The sequence below is a fragment of the Chiroxiphia lanceolata genome, chromosome 13 (genome assembly GCF_009829145.1).
Source record: "Chiroxiphia lanceolata isolate bChiLan1 chromosome 13, bChiLan1.pri, whole genome shotgun sequence".
Taxonomy (NCBI): Eukaryota; Metazoa; Chordata; class Aves; order Passeriformes; family Pipridae; genus Chiroxiphia; species Chiroxiphia lanceolata.
Window position 1 is genome coordinate 8,684,901 of NC_045649.1, and position 13,789 is coordinate 8,698,689.

At 64.5% G+C, this 13,789-nt stretch overlaps 5 protein-coding genes across 5 annotated transcripts; 2 read left to right on the top strand and 3 right to left on the bottom strand.

The window, feature by feature from the left end:
* Positions 1-910: 910 nt before the first annotated feature.
* Positions 911-5,327, top strand: VPS4A (vacuolar protein sorting 4 homolog A). The gene is made up of 11 exons (XM_032701265.1): positions 911-1,023; positions 1,328-1,439; positions 1,530-1,677; positions 1,789-1,850; positions 2,084-2,203; positions 2,323-2,479; positions 3,153-3,301; positions 3,419-3,500; positions 3,587-3,806; positions 3,911-4,051; positions 4,408-5,327. Exons 1-11 carry the CDS (start codon positions 1,003-1,005, stop codon positions 4,507-4,509), a joined length of 1,314 nt encoding a protein of 437 aa, XP_032557156.1. The 5' UTR covers positions 911-1,002; the 3' UTR covers positions 4,510-5,327.
* On the bottom strand, positions 5,277-6,448 carry PDF (peptide deformylase, mitochondrial). Its single transcript, XM_032701270.1, has 2 exons — positions 5,902-6,448; positions 5,277-5,586 (listed from the first exon to the last, which is right to left on the bottom strand). The coding sequence occupies exons 1-2, from the start codon at positions 6,446-6,448 to the stop codon at positions 5,429-5,431; spliced, it is 705 nt and encodes a 234-aa protein (XP_032557161.1). The 3' UTR covers positions 5,277-5,428.
* Positions 6,449-6,623: 175 nt separating this feature from the next.
* Positions 6,624-9,339, bottom strand: COG8 (component of oligomeric golgi complex 8). The gene is made up of 5 exons (XM_032701534.1): positions 9,020-9,339; positions 8,495-8,702; positions 7,554-8,372; positions 7,062-7,230; positions 6,624-6,870 (listed from the first exon to the last, which is right to left on the bottom strand). Exons 1-5 carry the CDS (start codon positions 9,337-9,339, stop codon positions 6,644-6,646), a joined length of 1,743 nt encoding a protein of 580 aa, XP_032557425.1. The 3' UTR covers positions 6,624-6,643.
* A 28-nt stretch (positions 9,340-9,367) lies between these two features.
* Positions 9,368-10,858, top strand: NIP7 (nucleolar pre-rRNA processing protein NIP7). The gene is made up of 5 exons (XM_032701179.1): positions 9,368-9,475; positions 9,887-9,973; positions 10,060-10,198; positions 10,287-10,427; positions 10,510-10,858. Exons 1-5 carry the CDS (start codon positions 9,420-9,422, stop codon positions 10,627-10,629), a joined length of 543 nt encoding a protein of 180 aa, XP_032557070.1. The 5' UTR covers positions 9,368-9,419; the 3' UTR covers positions 10,630-10,858.
* A 294-nt stretch (positions 10,859-11,152) lies between these two features.
* Positions 11,153-13,775, bottom strand: TMED6 (transmembrane p24 trafficking protein 6). The gene is made up of 4 exons (XM_032701478.1): positions 12,981-13,775; positions 12,071-12,197; positions 11,770-11,921; positions 11,153-11,613 (listed from the first exon to the last, which is right to left on the bottom strand). Exons 1-4 carry the CDS (start codon positions 13,176-13,178, stop codon positions 11,389-11,391), a joined length of 702 nt encoding a protein of 233 aa, XP_032557369.1. The 5' UTR covers positions 13,179-13,775; the 3' UTR covers positions 11,153-11,388.
* Between the last annotated feature and the right edge of the window lie 14 nt (positions 13,776-13,789).

Here is a 13,789-nt window from a genome sequence, read left to right on the forward strand (position 1 = left end):
GGGTGACTGGGGTGACTCTTTCAGCAGGAGCAGCTGGGGCAGTGGGGCCAGTTCAGCTCTGGGAGAGGTGGGCTCAACAGTAGCACAGGTACGAGCAGGTGTTTGGGTTGGGGTGTGGGGGTGTGTGTGTAGGTATATACACACTCTGTGTGTACATACATGTGTGGGCGTGGGGATGTGTCTGTATGGGTGTTAGTGTGTGTGTGTGTGTGCAGGTCTATCTTGTACACCTGGGCACAGTGTGGGGGTGTGCACATGGGGGACACAGAGGGGGGTTACATGGGTGCAACTGCATGGTGGGTATGTACACACACACACACACACACGAACACACACAGAGTCTGTGTGTAGGGGTGTGTACATGGGTGTGAACATGTCCACACGCACTCCGAGTGTTTGGGATGGGGGTGTTTGTGGGTGTGTCTGTGGGTGCCCATACATGAGGAGAGTGTGTGAGAATGTCCAGGTGCCTGTGTGTGTTTGTGTGTGCGCGTGTCTCTGAGTACACACACACACATACACAAACACAAAGTTTTGGGGGGTGTCTGTGGGTGCACACACGTGCAGAGTGTGTGTGTGTCCAGGTGTGTGTGTCTGTGTCTATGGGTGCACACACACACGAACATGCATGTGCACACGTGAACCCAGACACACATGAACACGTACACATGCACACATGAAGACGCACGAACAAACATTACCCCCCCCCCCCCAAACACACCCCCCCACCCGTTATGAGGGGGGGATGCGCGCGCACGCGGGTGCTCGGTGGGCGGGCCTACACGAGACCACGCCCCAACAGGGGTGTGTCACATGCTAGGTAGGCGGGGTTATGCGGTACCACGCCCTGTGGTGGGCGGGGCCGGCGAGGGGCGCAGTGCCGGGCGGGGCCGGCAGGGGGCGCGGGGCAGGGCGGGGCCGGCAGGGGGCGCAGGCGCAGTCGGTGCAGCCGCCGCCGCCGCCGTTTCCGGAGCCGCCGGAGCGGCCGCACCGGGCGATGCGATGACAACGTCCACCCTGCAGGTACCGACCGGCCACGGGACTCCGCCCGCGCCACCTCCGCGCGCCCCCGCGCCGGGCCTTTGCACGCCACGGCTGACGGGCCGCAGCGGGCCCGGCGCCGTGCCGGCCGGGGATAGGCCTCACCCGGCCCCGGTCCTGGGCCCTGCCGGAGCTGCCTCGTCCTGCCGAGAGCCGGTGCCGGCGCGGCGGGGAGGGTGCGGGGCGCTGCGGAAGGGCCCGGGTGCGGGCGGGCCCGGCCCGGTGCCGGCGGTGGGGAGGGGCTCCCCGGCCCGCCCCCGGTGCTCACGGCGCTGTCCCCCCGCAGAAAGCCATCGACCTGGTCACCAAAGCCACCGAGGAGGACAAGGCCAAGAACTACGAGGAGGCGCTGCGGCTGTACCAGCACGCCGTGGAGTACTTCCTGCACGCCATCAAATGTGAGACCAGCCGCGGGGGCGGGGGGCTCCGGGGACGCCGGTGCTCGAGGGGCTCCGGGGGCTCACGGTGACGCCTGGGGGTCCCTGCAGATGAGGCTCACAGTGACAAGGCCAAGGAGAGCATCCGAGCTAAGTGTGTGCAGTACCTGGACCGGGCAGAGAAGCTGAAGGAGTACCTTCGCAGCAAGGACAGGCACGGAAAGAAGCCGGTCAAGGAGGCCCAGAATGACAACAAGGGGTGCGTGAGGGGCTGGGGAGTGAGGGACCCCCTGCACGGCCACGGAGCTGGCAGGGCCCTGCTGCCACACCAGGGCCCGTCCCACTCCTGATCCTTGTCCCTTGTCCCCAGGAGTGACAGTGACAGCGAGGGCGAGAACCCCGAGAAGAAGAAGCTTCAGGAGCAGCTGATGGGTGAGGGGCCACGCTGGGCTCGACCTGCTGGGGTTGAGGAGGGAATCCCTGATGGCCACCACAGGGGTGGCTGTGGGAAGGAGAGCAGGTGTGGGACTGTGTTCCAGGGGTGTGTTGCTGCAGTCTGGCCACCCCCAAATTGGTTGCTGTGCCCGGGGGAGGTGTGGGGAGGGGCAGGACCTCTGGCTCTGCCAGCTCTGGGTGCCTGTGTGAGCAGAGCTGCCCCCTCACAGGTGCCATCATGATGGAGAAGCCCAACGTGCGGTGGAGTGACGTGGCCGGACTGGAGGGAGCCAAGGAAGCCCTGAAGGAGGCTGTGATCCTGCCCATCAAGTTCCCACACCTGTTCACAGGTGAGGCTGTGGCAGTGGGGAGGGGCCATGCAGGAGCTGACACCCCCTCCCCCCCCGGGTGATCCCAGTGTGGATCCAGGTGCGGGTATGGGGTGTCCTGAGGCCAGGCTCTGCCGCAGGGAAGCGCACGCCCTGGCGCGGGATCCTGCTCTTTGGACCGCCTGGCACTGGCAAGTCCTACCTGGCCAAGGCTGTGGCCACTGAGGCCAACAACTCCACCTTCTTCTCCGTGTCATCCTCTGACCTGATGTCCAAGTGGCTGGGGGAGAGCGAGAAGTAAGTTGGCAGCAGGGACGTGGGGCTGAGGCTGGCTCCAGGCTAGTCTGGTCCAGGGCAGGAACCACCAGCATGAGTGAACCCCAGTAACAGGGCTGTTTAAGAAGTGTTGGGAGCTGGTTCCTCCAGAGGCAAACTCCGAACAAAGCACTCCTAGGGTCTTTATCCCCTCACAGCCTGTGCCCCCCATCTTCACACACCTCTCGGTCCAACAGCGATTTGTGGGCTGGGGTCTTCTAAGACATCATTGGACTCTTTCTCCATTCTCATCCTCTAGCTTGGGGCAGTCTTGGGGTCCTCCAGGGTCTCAGCCATATCTGAAAGTTTCCCATCTGTCTGTTTCCTTCCCTGCTCAGCCATCCATGCTTAGAGTTCATGTACAGTTCACCTACACCAAACATTGGGCAGGGGCCACCCCCCGCCCAGCCGTGACCAAGTTACAATTAAACTTCGCTCTACACAATTAATTTCTAATATCCTATATTTATACTTACTTTTAATCCTGAGCAGGTTCCCAGGGGAGAGCAGAGCCCCTTGAGGGGCTGTGCCTCACTGCCAGTGCAGGGTTTTTTGGGGCAGGAGGAACATGGGGCTCCTCACCCTGGGGCTGCCATGGGTGCTGGACGCTGGGGAGGGTCCTTGAGTGGGGACCCATCCCCTGCTTTGTTCCCAGGCTGGTGAAGAACCTGTTTGAGCTGGCAAGGCAGCACAAGCCCTCCATCATCTTCATTGACGAGGTGGACTCACTGTGCGGCTCCCGCAACGAGAACGAGAGCGAGGCAGCCCGGCGCATCAAGACCGAGTTCCTGGTGCAGATGCAGGGTGGGTGTAGTCCCGGGATGGGGGTCCTGGGAGAGTGGTGGGGGTAGCAAGATGGGGCTAGCAGAAGCTGGGGATTCAGAGAACCCCTGGGGATTAGTCTGAGTCATCTGCCTGCAGGTGTGGGGAACAGCAGCGACGGGATCCTGGTGCTGGGTGCCACCAACATCCCCTGGGTGCTGGACTCAGCCATCAGGAGAAGGTGAGCAGGACATGCAGCTCCCAACCCACGAGCTCCCGGCAGGGCTGGCACAGGCTCACAGTGGGGCTCACCACGTCCTCCCCCAGGTTTGAGAAGCGAATCTACATCCCACTGCCCGAGGAGGCAGCGCGGGCCCAGATGTTCCGACTGCACCTGGGCAACACCCCGCATTCCCTGAAGGACGCCGACATCCTGGAGCTCGCCCGCAAGACTGACGGCTACTCGGGGGCCGACATCAGCATCATTGTGCGAGATGCCCTCATGCAGCCTGTGCGCAAGGTGCAGTCGGCCACGCACTTCAAGAAGGTGAACAGGGCTGTTCTGCTCCGGGGGGGTCCCCAGGGTGGGGTGGGCCCTGCGGCTGCTGTTCTGCCCTGAGCACTGTCCCAACTGCCTGTGGCTCTGCGCAGGTCCGCGGCCCCTCCCGCACCACCCCCGGCGTCCTCGTGGATGATCTCCTGACGCCGTGCTCGCCCGGTGACCCTGGGGCCACCGAGATGACCTGGATGGAGGTGCCCAGTGACAAGCTGATGGAGCCCATTGTCTGCATGGTGAGTGTCAGCTCTGGGATGCGGGGCTGGGCACCTGCCCAGCCTGGCACAACAGTGCTGTGGCTCAGGCCCAACAAGTTCCCTGTTCCTCCTCCAGGCCAAGGGTGAGGCAGTGCTGTGGCTCCTGGCAGTGGGCATAGCCCCCCAGTCTACCCCCTTGCGGTGCTGAGCTCCCCAAGGAGAGCTGGGTACCAGGAAAGGGCCTTGGGTCCTCCAGGCAGCTCCCACCTGCAGAGCCAGTGCTGCTGCCATGGGGCAAAGGTGCCAGCATGGGCAGAGCTGCCCCACTGCCATGGCAGGGGAGTCCCTACCCGTGCCCCTGGTCTGACCTGTGTGCCCCTCCACCTGTGTTGCAGTCGGACATGCTGCGCTCGCTGGCCACCACCCGCCCCACCGTCAATGCCGAGGATCTCCTCAAGGTGAAGAAATTCACGGAGGACTTTGGACAGGAAGGTTGAGGGGGGCATGGGGGGGTGTGGGGTTGGGGCGGCCACGGGCCCTGCTCTGCCCCCCCTCCCCGGGTGTGCCAAACCGACTCATCTTCGCTCACTCCCTCCCATCGCACTGCAGCACCCAGCGGGCGCGGGGACACAGCCCGGGGGGCTCACACTACGGGGTGGGGGTCTGAGCATGGCCTGGGCAGCTGGGTGCCCCTCTGGCTGCGCTCCACTCTTCTTCTTGCTCTTTTTTATTTTTTAAATTAATGCTGCTTTGGGTTTCGTCTCGTTTATATGAAAATAAAAACAATCCAAAAGCTTCAGCCAGCACCCAGATGCTCCCCAAGGCTCTGCCCACACCGGGGGGCCCAGCCCAGCCCCCCACCCCCAAAATGCACTGCCCCAGGGCCAAGGTCTCTGCCTGTACCAAGGGGTGTGTGGGGCTCCCCATGCTCCAGCCATCCCAGACAGGGATTTGTGCCTACAGCAGGGGCTGTTTGGAGCAGCCCACCAGCCAATAACACCCACCCAGCCACCCATGTCCCCAAGGGCTCCCCTCAGCCCCACTGACCCCCTAGCCCCACCCAGGTGCCCCTTATGCTGTGCCCATGTGCCCCAAAGAAGCCCCAGAAGGAGATTCCCTCACCTTTCCCCAGCACAGCCATGGCAGCAGGCTGTTCCTAGACCCATGAAGTGATTTCCAGTGCCCAGGGGAGCATGGGCTGGACACCCCAGTTGCCCCCCACCATGAGCCTAGGGTGCTGGTGGGCAGGAAGGGCCAGAGCCACTGAGGCCACAGGTCTATATTGGCTGCAATAAACCTGAGTGGGAGCCCCTGGGCTGTGGCTCTGTGCTGGTTCTTTCTCCAGGGTTAGAGAGGGCCCACTGCACAGAGGGGCCTCGGGCACACAGGGGGCAGCTGGGGGTGGGCACAGCAGGGTCAGTCCATGAGCTCCATCCAGCCCACATTGGTGAAGGTGCGGGGGTCCATGCGGTCGATGTAGAGGATCCCGTCCAGGTGGTCCATCTCGTGCTGGATGATGCGGGCAGCCCAGCCCATGGCCTCCCAGCTCACCGGCACCCCGAGCTCGTCCACGCCTGCTGCCAGGGGAACTTGTTGGGGAGCTGGGGGGACTGGGGGGGGGTGTGATTAGGGGGCCAAAAAGGGGGACCCGTGTGAGCGTAGGGGACTTGTGTGAAATTGGAGGGACCCATGAGAGAATGGGGAGATTGTGTGGGAACGAGGGGACCATGTGAGAGTGGGGTATATCCCCAAAGGGGATCCATGGAACAAAGGGGGACCCGTGAGAGTGTGATAGAATGGGGACCCATGGTGGGTGGAAGTGGCAGATGCGGGGTCCCACCCGGGACAAGGCAGGGCAGTACCCCAGTGCAGGGAGGGTCGGTCCATACCGGAGACGTGGACAGCCCAGTGCCGCGGGACGTAGGCGGAGAAGCCGTGGATGCTGGCGCAGCCCTCGGGGGCGGTGACGAGGCGGGTGTCGAGGACACGGAGCGCGGGGTTGACGAGCAGGCGGAGCGGGAAGGGCTCGATGCGGTGTGCGCGGCGCAGCGCCGCCGGGTACTGCGCGCAGCGGTCGGGCGGCAGCTCGGCGGCGAACACCCGCAGCGGCACCCCGAGCTGCGGGGCGCTCAGCCCCAGGCACGGCCGGCCCCGCAGCCCCGCCGCCAGCGCCGCCGCCAGCCGCCGCAGCTCGGGGCCGCCCAGCTGCTCCGGGGCCACGGCGGCGGCGGCGCCGCGCAGCACCGGGGCTCCCACCTGCACCGGCGCGGCGAAGGGCGGCACGGGCGGGCCCAGCACCCGCCGCCGCAGCGCCCGCCAGTACGAGCGCTCCCGCCGGGCCCAGCCCGCCGCGTCCCCGTCCCCGCACCCGCGGCACGGGGGAACCGGGAGAGCCGGGCGGGCCCGTCCCAGCGCCCGTCCCAGCGCCGCCGCCATCGAGTACCGGGTGCGCGCGCACCGGCGGCGGGACAGCGCCCCCTGGCGGCCCCGGTGCAAACAGGAAACAGGGAGGGTGTGCTCGGTGCGGGGGGGTGTGCCCCGTGCGTGGGGGTGCCGCGGGCAGGGGACGGGCTGGGCTGGGGGACAGGTCACTGCCACAGGGAGACACGGCCCGGCCGCGCCGCTCCCCGGTTACCCCGTGGCCACCGGGTCACCTGGCAGCACAGCCCCCTCGGGGGGGCTCTCCGGGGGCTCGGTGGGCACGGCCGCGATTTCCCCTTCTGGGCACAGGGTGGTCTCCTGGGCTGGCTCCTCCTCGCCTGGTGCCGGTGGAAGCAGGAAAGCCAGCGGCTCCCTGAGCGCGGCCACGTCGATGCGGCCCAGGCGGCCAAAACGCTGCAGCTGGGTGGGGGGGATGCCTGGGAGAGGGGAGAGTGGGGTCAGGGGGGGATGCCTGGGAGAGGGGAGAGTGGGGTCGGGGGGGGTGCAGGCAACGGGACCCCTATAGAGGGGCAGCAGCAGGGCAGGGCCCACTGAATGTTGCAGGGGAAAACCACGGATGGGAGCAGAGCTACCACCCCATAATGAAAACCAAAGCCCAGGATCTCACCCAGTGCCTGCGCGATCTGCGATGGAGGGAAAAGCACTTGGAGGCAGCGGTTCAGGTAAGGCAGCAGGTCCTCCAGGAAGGCCATGCAGAACTGGGCAAAGAGCTCCTGCTCCCGCCCACTGAAAGCCGCCTCCTCCGCACGGTGGAAGGCCAGGATGGTTTTGGTCACCTGGGGAGAGAGGCAAAGGTGGCACCTGGGAGTGACAGTGACTGAACATGAGCCCAGGTGGGCAAGAAGGACAATGGCACCTGGATTGTACCAGCCACAGTGTGGCAGGACCAGCGCAGTGCCTATCCCCTGTGCTGGCTCTAGGGGGGTTTTAAAAGCCATGTGGATGTGGCACCAGGGGACATGGGTTAGTGGTGGCCTTGGCAGTGCTGGGGGAATGGTTGGATTCAATGATCTCAGAGGCTTTTCCAACCCACTCAAGCCAGGACAACCGCATTCCGTGTTCTCCCAGCACAAGTCCCAGCACCATCCCCCAGACTCACCTCTCCAAGGGCACTGTCCAGGCAGGCAGTGACATCCTGTGCCAGGGCGATGGGGCAGCAGAGCCGCAGGTCGTTGAAGGCAACGAGGAGGCCGTTGAGGAAGCAGGCAAGGGGAGGGAAGTCCAGCAGCACCATGGGGGGCTGCAGTGTCCCGGGCTGGGCCGTGGGCACCAGCACTGCCGCGCCGCCCCCCAGCATGGCTGGCGCTGAGATCAGTGTGTAGGAATTCATCTCCTCCTGGAATTTCTCCACCGCCTCCTCCACTGCCTTCCTAAAGGTATTGGCAGCCACACGCTGGAAGAGGGGGGCCAGCTGCCCGCGGAAATCCGCACCCACTCTGCTGAAGGACAGCCCGAAGTACATGCACTGCCCCAGCAGCGAGTCCAGCCGGCTGCCCACCCCACGGTCCAGGTCACGCTCCAGCGTCTGCAGGAACTCAGAGACCTTCTGGAGCACCCAGCCATGGAAGATGGCCCCCTCGGCAGGCACCGTGCCCTCGGCCGGCACCAGCGGCTCCTCATCCGAGAAGATGGCGCGGTACTGGGTGATGATGTCGAAGAGGTGCACCCGGCAGGCCTCGATGGTCTTGGTGACGTGCACGTACGGGTCGTGGTCGGGGATGGAGGCCTGGATGGAGCGCAGCCACGCGTCACGCGCCTGCAGGAACTTGACGCGCAGCTCAGCCTCGGTGAGCACGTCCATGCGCCGCAGGAAGCCGATAACGCGCAGGCAGGCCGGCAGTGGGATGTTGGTGCGGAGCTGCTGGATCAGCTGGTTCAGCATCAGCTGGGCAGACTGGCGCACCTCCTCCACGATGCCCTGCAGAGGGAGAGAGCACTCAGGGGGCACTGGTGTAGGGCAGAGTAGGGCTCACATGGACCTTGGGGCAGAGACAGCACAGGGCTCACCTGGATTATGGGGCAGGTCAGAGTGGGGCTTACCTGGATCACGGGGATGCTGCTGTGCTTCCTCTCCAGCCGGCGCACGTAGGCCGCAAGCTCCAGTGCCTCCTCGTAGTAGCCATTGCGGACACAGGTGTCCATGAGCTGTGGGATCTCCAGGATCTCCAGGATCTCTGTGTGCCGGTTCAGGGTCAGGCTGTTCATCCGCCGGCTGCAGGCGATCGCCTCAGCATCACGCATGAAGGTCCTGGGGGTTGACATGGCATCAGCAGGAGGGTCCTCCCTGCAGCGGGTGGACCTCGGGACCCTCCCACCCACACCGGCCGCTCCCAGAGCTGCCCAGGAGCCCCCCAGCACTGCCTCCAGCCCAGCCCAGTCCCGGCCCTTATTGAGCTCAGCACGGGACCCCTCGCAGCCCCCAGCCCACCCTCCCCTGCCCAGGGCCGCTCCTGCTCCCGCAGACCCTGCCCCAGCCTCATCCCATCCCTGCTCCCTCCTGTCCCCGTTTCCACCCGCGCCTTCCCCGCCGCGGTCCCCCCGTCCCCCCCGATGCCCGTCCCGCACCGGCAGGCGTCCTGCAGCGCGGGCAGCCGCTCCAGCAGGCTGCCGAGGCGGCTCTCTATGCCGCCGAAGCCGCGGCCGGCGCGGCCGGTGCACTCTGCGGAGCGGATGAAGGCGCGGTAGTGCTCGAAGGCGAGGCGGCGCGTCTCGGCCCCGACCCGCTCCCGCTCCGCCGCGAGCCGCGCCGGCTCCCGGCCCAGCTCCGCCAGCCCCAGCGCCGCCAGCTCCGACACATAGGCGGCGAGCTCAGGGCCGGCGGGCCCCGCGGCCGGGCCGCGCAGCCAGGCCAGCAGCCGCGCCTCCTCCGCCGCCGCCGCCGCCATCGCCGCCGGCCCCGCCGCGTCACCGCCGGTTCCGGGCACGGCCCTTCCGGCCCCGCGGCCCCGCGTGCGCCCGGCGGGAGATGCGGCCGCTCACGGAGGCGGAGACGCGAGCGGTGTTCGAGAAGCTCGGGAAATAGTGAGGGGCCGGGACACCGGGAGGAGTGGACCGGGGAGGGACCGGGAGGGATGGGCCACTGGGACCGGGAGCGGCACGGGGACCGGAACGGATGGGTTGGCTGGACCGGGGACCGGGAGGGCTGGGCCCGTGACCGGGCTTGGGGACGGGATGGACACCGGCGGGGACCGAGGAGGGGATGGGCACCGGCAATCGGGTGGGACCAGGCACCGAAAGGGGATGGGGATCGAGTGGGATGGGTACAGGGGACCGGCGAGGGGATGGGACAGGCGGGACCTGCACTGGCCTGGGGACCGGGAGGCCTGGAACCTGGGAGGGCCGGGCACGAGGAGGGAACGGGCACCGGGGACCGGAGGGGCCGTGGCAGAAGGGGCTGGGGTCGGGCCGTGCTCATGGGGTCCGTCCCCGCAGCATCGGTGAGAACATCCAGCTGCTGGTGGACCGGCCCGATGGCACCTACTGCTTTCGCCTGCACCGGGACCGCGTGTACTATCTCAGGTGAGCCCCGGGGGCGCGGGGGGCTCTGGGGCAGCCTGCGCGGGGCGGCGACCCCACAGTCCCCCAGCACTGCCCTGCTCCCGCAGTGAGAAGTTGCTGAAGCTGGCGGCCAGCATCCCCCGGGACAGCCTGGTAGCCCCGGGCACCTGCTTTGGGAAGTTCACCAAGTCCCAGAAGTTCCGGCTCAGTGTCACGGCCCTGGACTTCCTTGCACCCTATGCCAAGGTGGGACACAGCCCCCTCAGCCACCCCCAGCCCGTGCCAGCACCCCCCGGCAGCCCCCAGCCCCTCACCATTCTGCCCTCTCTTACAGTTCAAGGTGTGGGTGAAGCCTGGCTCAGAGCAGTCCTTCCTCTATGGGAACCACGTGCTGAAGTCGGGGCTGGGCCGCATCACGGAGAACACGGCGCAGTACCAGGGCGTGGTGGTGTATTCCATGGCTGACGTCCCGCTGGTGAGCGCCTGGTGCCTGCCACGGCTGTAGGGTGGGTACAGGGTGGGAGAACTCCCTCTCACCCCCCTCTTCCTCCCACCAGGGCTTTGGGGTGGCTGCCAAGTCCACGCAGGAGTGCCGGAAGGTGGATCCCTTGGCCATCGTGGTGTTCCACCAGGCCGATGTCGGAGAGTATGTGCGGAACGAGGACACGCTGACCTAAGGGATTCCAGGGACCTGAAGGGACCTGCATGCCCTGCAAGTGTTCCTGAGCAGAATGGACCTTGTCCTGGACTGTGGGTGTGGGGAGCCACAGGGAGCCCACCCCAAATGGGATGGAGAGGGAGGGAGCTGCCAGTAGACGGCCCCACAGCCCTGGGGGGGCTGCTGCCAGCATGGGGGAAGGTGCCTCTGCACCAGCCTTGTCACATAAAACCTCTTCCTTTTCCTAGTGCCTGTTGTCTGGTGTGGAGCCTCAGGGGGTTCAGCCTTTGCCCCTCCTGCGGTTCTCTGCTCTCCTGGGGCAGTACAGTGCACTGGGGTGCAACTCCAGAGAGGGGAAGCAACATGTTTGGGGGATGGATGAGGCCAGGGGGAATCTCAGGAGGAAGCTTACAGCCTGGGGCTGAGGTTCAGGGAGGGGGAGATGGGCAGACCCGGGCTCACAGAAGCTCACAGACCTGGGCTCACAGGAGCTGGACAGCAGCAACAGGCAGTGATCCTTTCCCAGAATGTGCCAGAGGTTCCTTTATTGGGAGCCTGGTAGAAAAGGCCCAGTGGGACACTAATGATGGGCAGGGATGTGACAAACACTTCTGCCACACAAAGTTGAGGTGACAGTGTGGTGCTTGGCTTCTCTGGGGATGATTTCAGGGCTAGAGCTGGAGGCAGGAGTGGAGCTCTTCCTGGAAGCAGGATCTGGCCTTTCCTCCCACTCCACAGCAGGGTCACCAGGCACTGGCAGCCACAGCCCTGCCCTGTTCTAGCACTTCTGGCTGCCAGAGGTTTGTGCATGGAAGAGGCGCTTGAGGAAGTAGAGCTGCAGCACCCCGGAGAGGACGATGACACAACTCTGGGCCATCGACCACCAGTTGACGTAGTTGTAGTTGGACTCCAGAAGGAAGGAGTCAGCCCCTTTCCGCATCCGGGCAAAGTTGTAGAAACGCCACATGTGGAAGGTGTGGATCTGCAGCCTCTGGATGCTGATCTGCAGGAGAGGCAGAGCTGCGCTTGGAGCTGCCTGCTGGGCTCAGTGCTGCATTCAGCAGCAGCTCAGCCAGAGCAAACGCCCTTCTTGGTCCCCTGGGCAGGACGTGCCCATCCCCCCTGTGCTGGGACACCCCGTGGCCACCCTGACCCTCACCTCGATTGCCTCCAGCGTGTCATTCAGCTCCTTCTTCTCTACAGGCTGCTTGTGTTCCATGTTGAAGTTGTCGTAGTAGACACCGAAGTTGAGATACACCTGCATGAAGCCAAAGTGGTTTTGCTGGTTGTCCAGGCACAGCTCGTAGAAACCTGCAGAGAGAAATGAGGGTTGTTGGTCCATGGGTAGAAGGGCACCAGGCAGACACATCCCCGGTGCTCGACCCTCATCCATCCCATCTGGGAGCAATTGGCACTCAGGAAGGCTTGGAGCTGCTGCAGGGGCCAGGGCAGGGGGGAACCTGTGTCCTTGGTGAGGAAGTTGATCTGCCCTCGCACGTCCTGGGAGGCTCCAAGCTGGAAGCCGTTGGGGTCACTTGCCGTGACCAAGATGTTCCTGCTGTTGCCAATCCCCGTTGCCCGCTGGACCTGGAGGCAGAGAACACCCGAAGGGAATTTGTGGGCCACTGGTGTGTTGGGGATGGAGCTGTGCTGAGCTCCAAGGCCGTGTTCCTGGGGGGCTGCTCTGCCAAGTAGAGAGCTGAGGGGAAGGTGCCAGCTCCAGGCACAGCCATGCCCTGGCTCTCCTTCAGCCAACCCAGGGTAAACAGGAGATAAAAGGGCTGGAGTTTCCCTGCAGGAAGGGGACAGAGCATGGCGACACACTGTGCTGGGATTTTCAGCTGTGCCACAGCGTCTGGCCAGACAGCAAAGGGCAGAGCTCCCCACAGTGCCAAGACACCCCACAGCTCTCTGCAAGTGAGCTCAGGGTGCTCAGGCACCATGTCCAGAGCTCCCAGCACCACTTCGTGGTTTTAAACCAGCTATTCAAAAAAATACATGGGATTGATGATGGATAGAGATTAGATTAGATATTGGGAAGAAATTCTTCCTTGTGAGGATGGTGAGACCTTGGCAGACCAAAGGCTGCCCAAAGAAGCTGTGGCTCCCCCATCCTTGGAAGTGTCCAAGATCAGGTTGGACAGGGCTTGGAGCAACCTGATCTAGTGGAAGGTGTCACTGCCCATGGCACGGGATGGAATGGGATGAGCTTTAAGGTCCCTTCCCACCCAAACTATTCCATGATATTGCATAGAAAAGGTACAGCCCTGAGGGGTGGTGTGCCACAGGACCTGCTACATGAGACTGATCCAGCACAGCCATTCCCTGACTATGTCAGCAGCTTTCCAGGACACATCTCCCAACACTCACCTCGTAGCTGAAGAAGAAGTTGCCGCCCTGGTGCGAGAACTGCCAGAAGCACTCCACGGTGCCGCCGGGGATGACGACAGCGAAGTCGTAGCGATCGGCCCCACGGAACAGCGGCTCCGGGCTGGACCCGCTCAGGGGCTCCGTGCGGGGGCAGCCAGCGGGGCCTGGCAGCACCAAGAGCAGCAGCAGCAGCAGCATCCTCCTCCTGCTCTCTGGGCTCTGTCACTTGCTCCTGCCGGGCAGGGCAGAGGAGGACGAGGTGGCTGGGGGGTAATCATTAACTGCTCTGCAGCACCAGGAGGAGCACGGCACAGGCTCCATGGCTCAAGGTGATCCTGGTGTGGAGCAGGAGCTCTGGGACACCCTCTGCTGCTGAGGGCCCAGCCTGGAGAAGGGCATAACAGGACACAGCTCCTTCCAGTAGGGCACAACTAACTGGCATTGCCTCACATGGGCCATTACTGGCCCACATTGAGCCTCTCTGCCCCCGTGCTCCTGCTGCCCAGGGCTGCTCCAGCCCCAGGGAAAGGATTTACAGGCAGAAAGAGAGGGAAATGCATGGCCACAGCCAGGGGACAAGGGACACTCTGCACAGCACCTGTGGCTGAAGGACAGAGGGGGAAGCAGGTGTTCCCAGATGGAGTTCTCCCAGCCATGGCTCTGCTGGAACATAGCCAGAGAATCCTAAAACTAAGTTTAGAAAATGCCCCTCTATCTCCCCTGCCCTTACTCCACAGAAATCTAAGCCAGAAACTCCTGTTTCCCACCACCTACACCTACAGGACAGTGCTGGTCCTGCCCCAACACTC

Coding starts and splice junctions, on each gene's coding strand:
- VPS4A (XM_032701265.1), top strand. CDS start 1,003: ATGACAACGTCCACCCTGCAG. Junction 1,024..1,327: donor TGACAACGTCCACCCTGCAG/GTACCGACCGGC, acceptor GTCCCCCCGCAG/AAAGCCATCGACCTGGTCAC. Junction 2,480..3,152: donor TGGCTGGGGGAGAGCGAGAA/GTAAGTTGGCAG, acceptor CTTTGTTCCCAG/GCTGGTGAAGAACCTGTTTG.
- PDF (XM_032701270.1), bottom strand. CDS start 6,448: ATGGCGGCGGCGCTGGGACGGGCGCTGGGACGGGCCCGCCCGGCTCTC. Junction 5,587..5,901: donor CTGGGCTGTCCACGTCTCCG/GTATGGACCGAC, acceptor CCCTGGCAGCAG/GCGTGGACGAGCTCGGGGTG.
- COG8 (XM_032701534.1), bottom strand. CDS start 9,339: ATGGCGGCGGCGGCGGCGGAGGAGGCGCGGCTGCTGGCCTGGCTGCGC. Junction 8,373..8,494: donor GCAGCATCCCCGTGATCCAG/GTAAGCCCCACT, acceptor CTCCCTCTGCAG/GGCATCGTGGAGGAGGTGCG. Junction 7,231..7,553: donor TGGACAGTGCCCTTGGAGAG/GTGAGTCTGGGG, acceptor CTCTCTCCCCAG/GTGACCAAAACCATCCTGGC.
- NIP7 (XM_032701179.1), top strand. CDS start 9,420: ATGCGGCCGCTCACGGAGGCGGAGACGCGAGCGGTGTTCGAGAAGCTC. Junction 9,476..9,886: donor TTCGAGAAGCTCGGGAAATA/GTGAGGGGCCGG, acceptor CCGTCCCCGCAG/CATCGGTGAGAACATCCAGC. Junction 10,199..10,286: donor TCCTTGCACCCTATGCCAAG/GTGGGACACAGC, acceptor CCTCTCTTACAG/TTCAAGGTGTGGGTGAAGCC.
- TMED6 (XM_032701478.1), bottom strand. CDS start 13,178: ATGCTGCTGCTGCTGCTGCTCTTGGTGCTGCCAGGCCCCGCTGGCTGC. Junction 12,198..12,980: donor ACTTCTTCTTCAGCTACGAG/GTGAGTGTTGGG, acceptor CTCTGCCTCCAG/GTCCAGCGGGCAACGGGGAT. Junction 11,614..11,769: donor ACACGCTGGAGGCAATCGAG/GTGAGGGTCAGG, acceptor CCTCTCCTGCAG/ATCAGCATCCAGAGGCTGCA.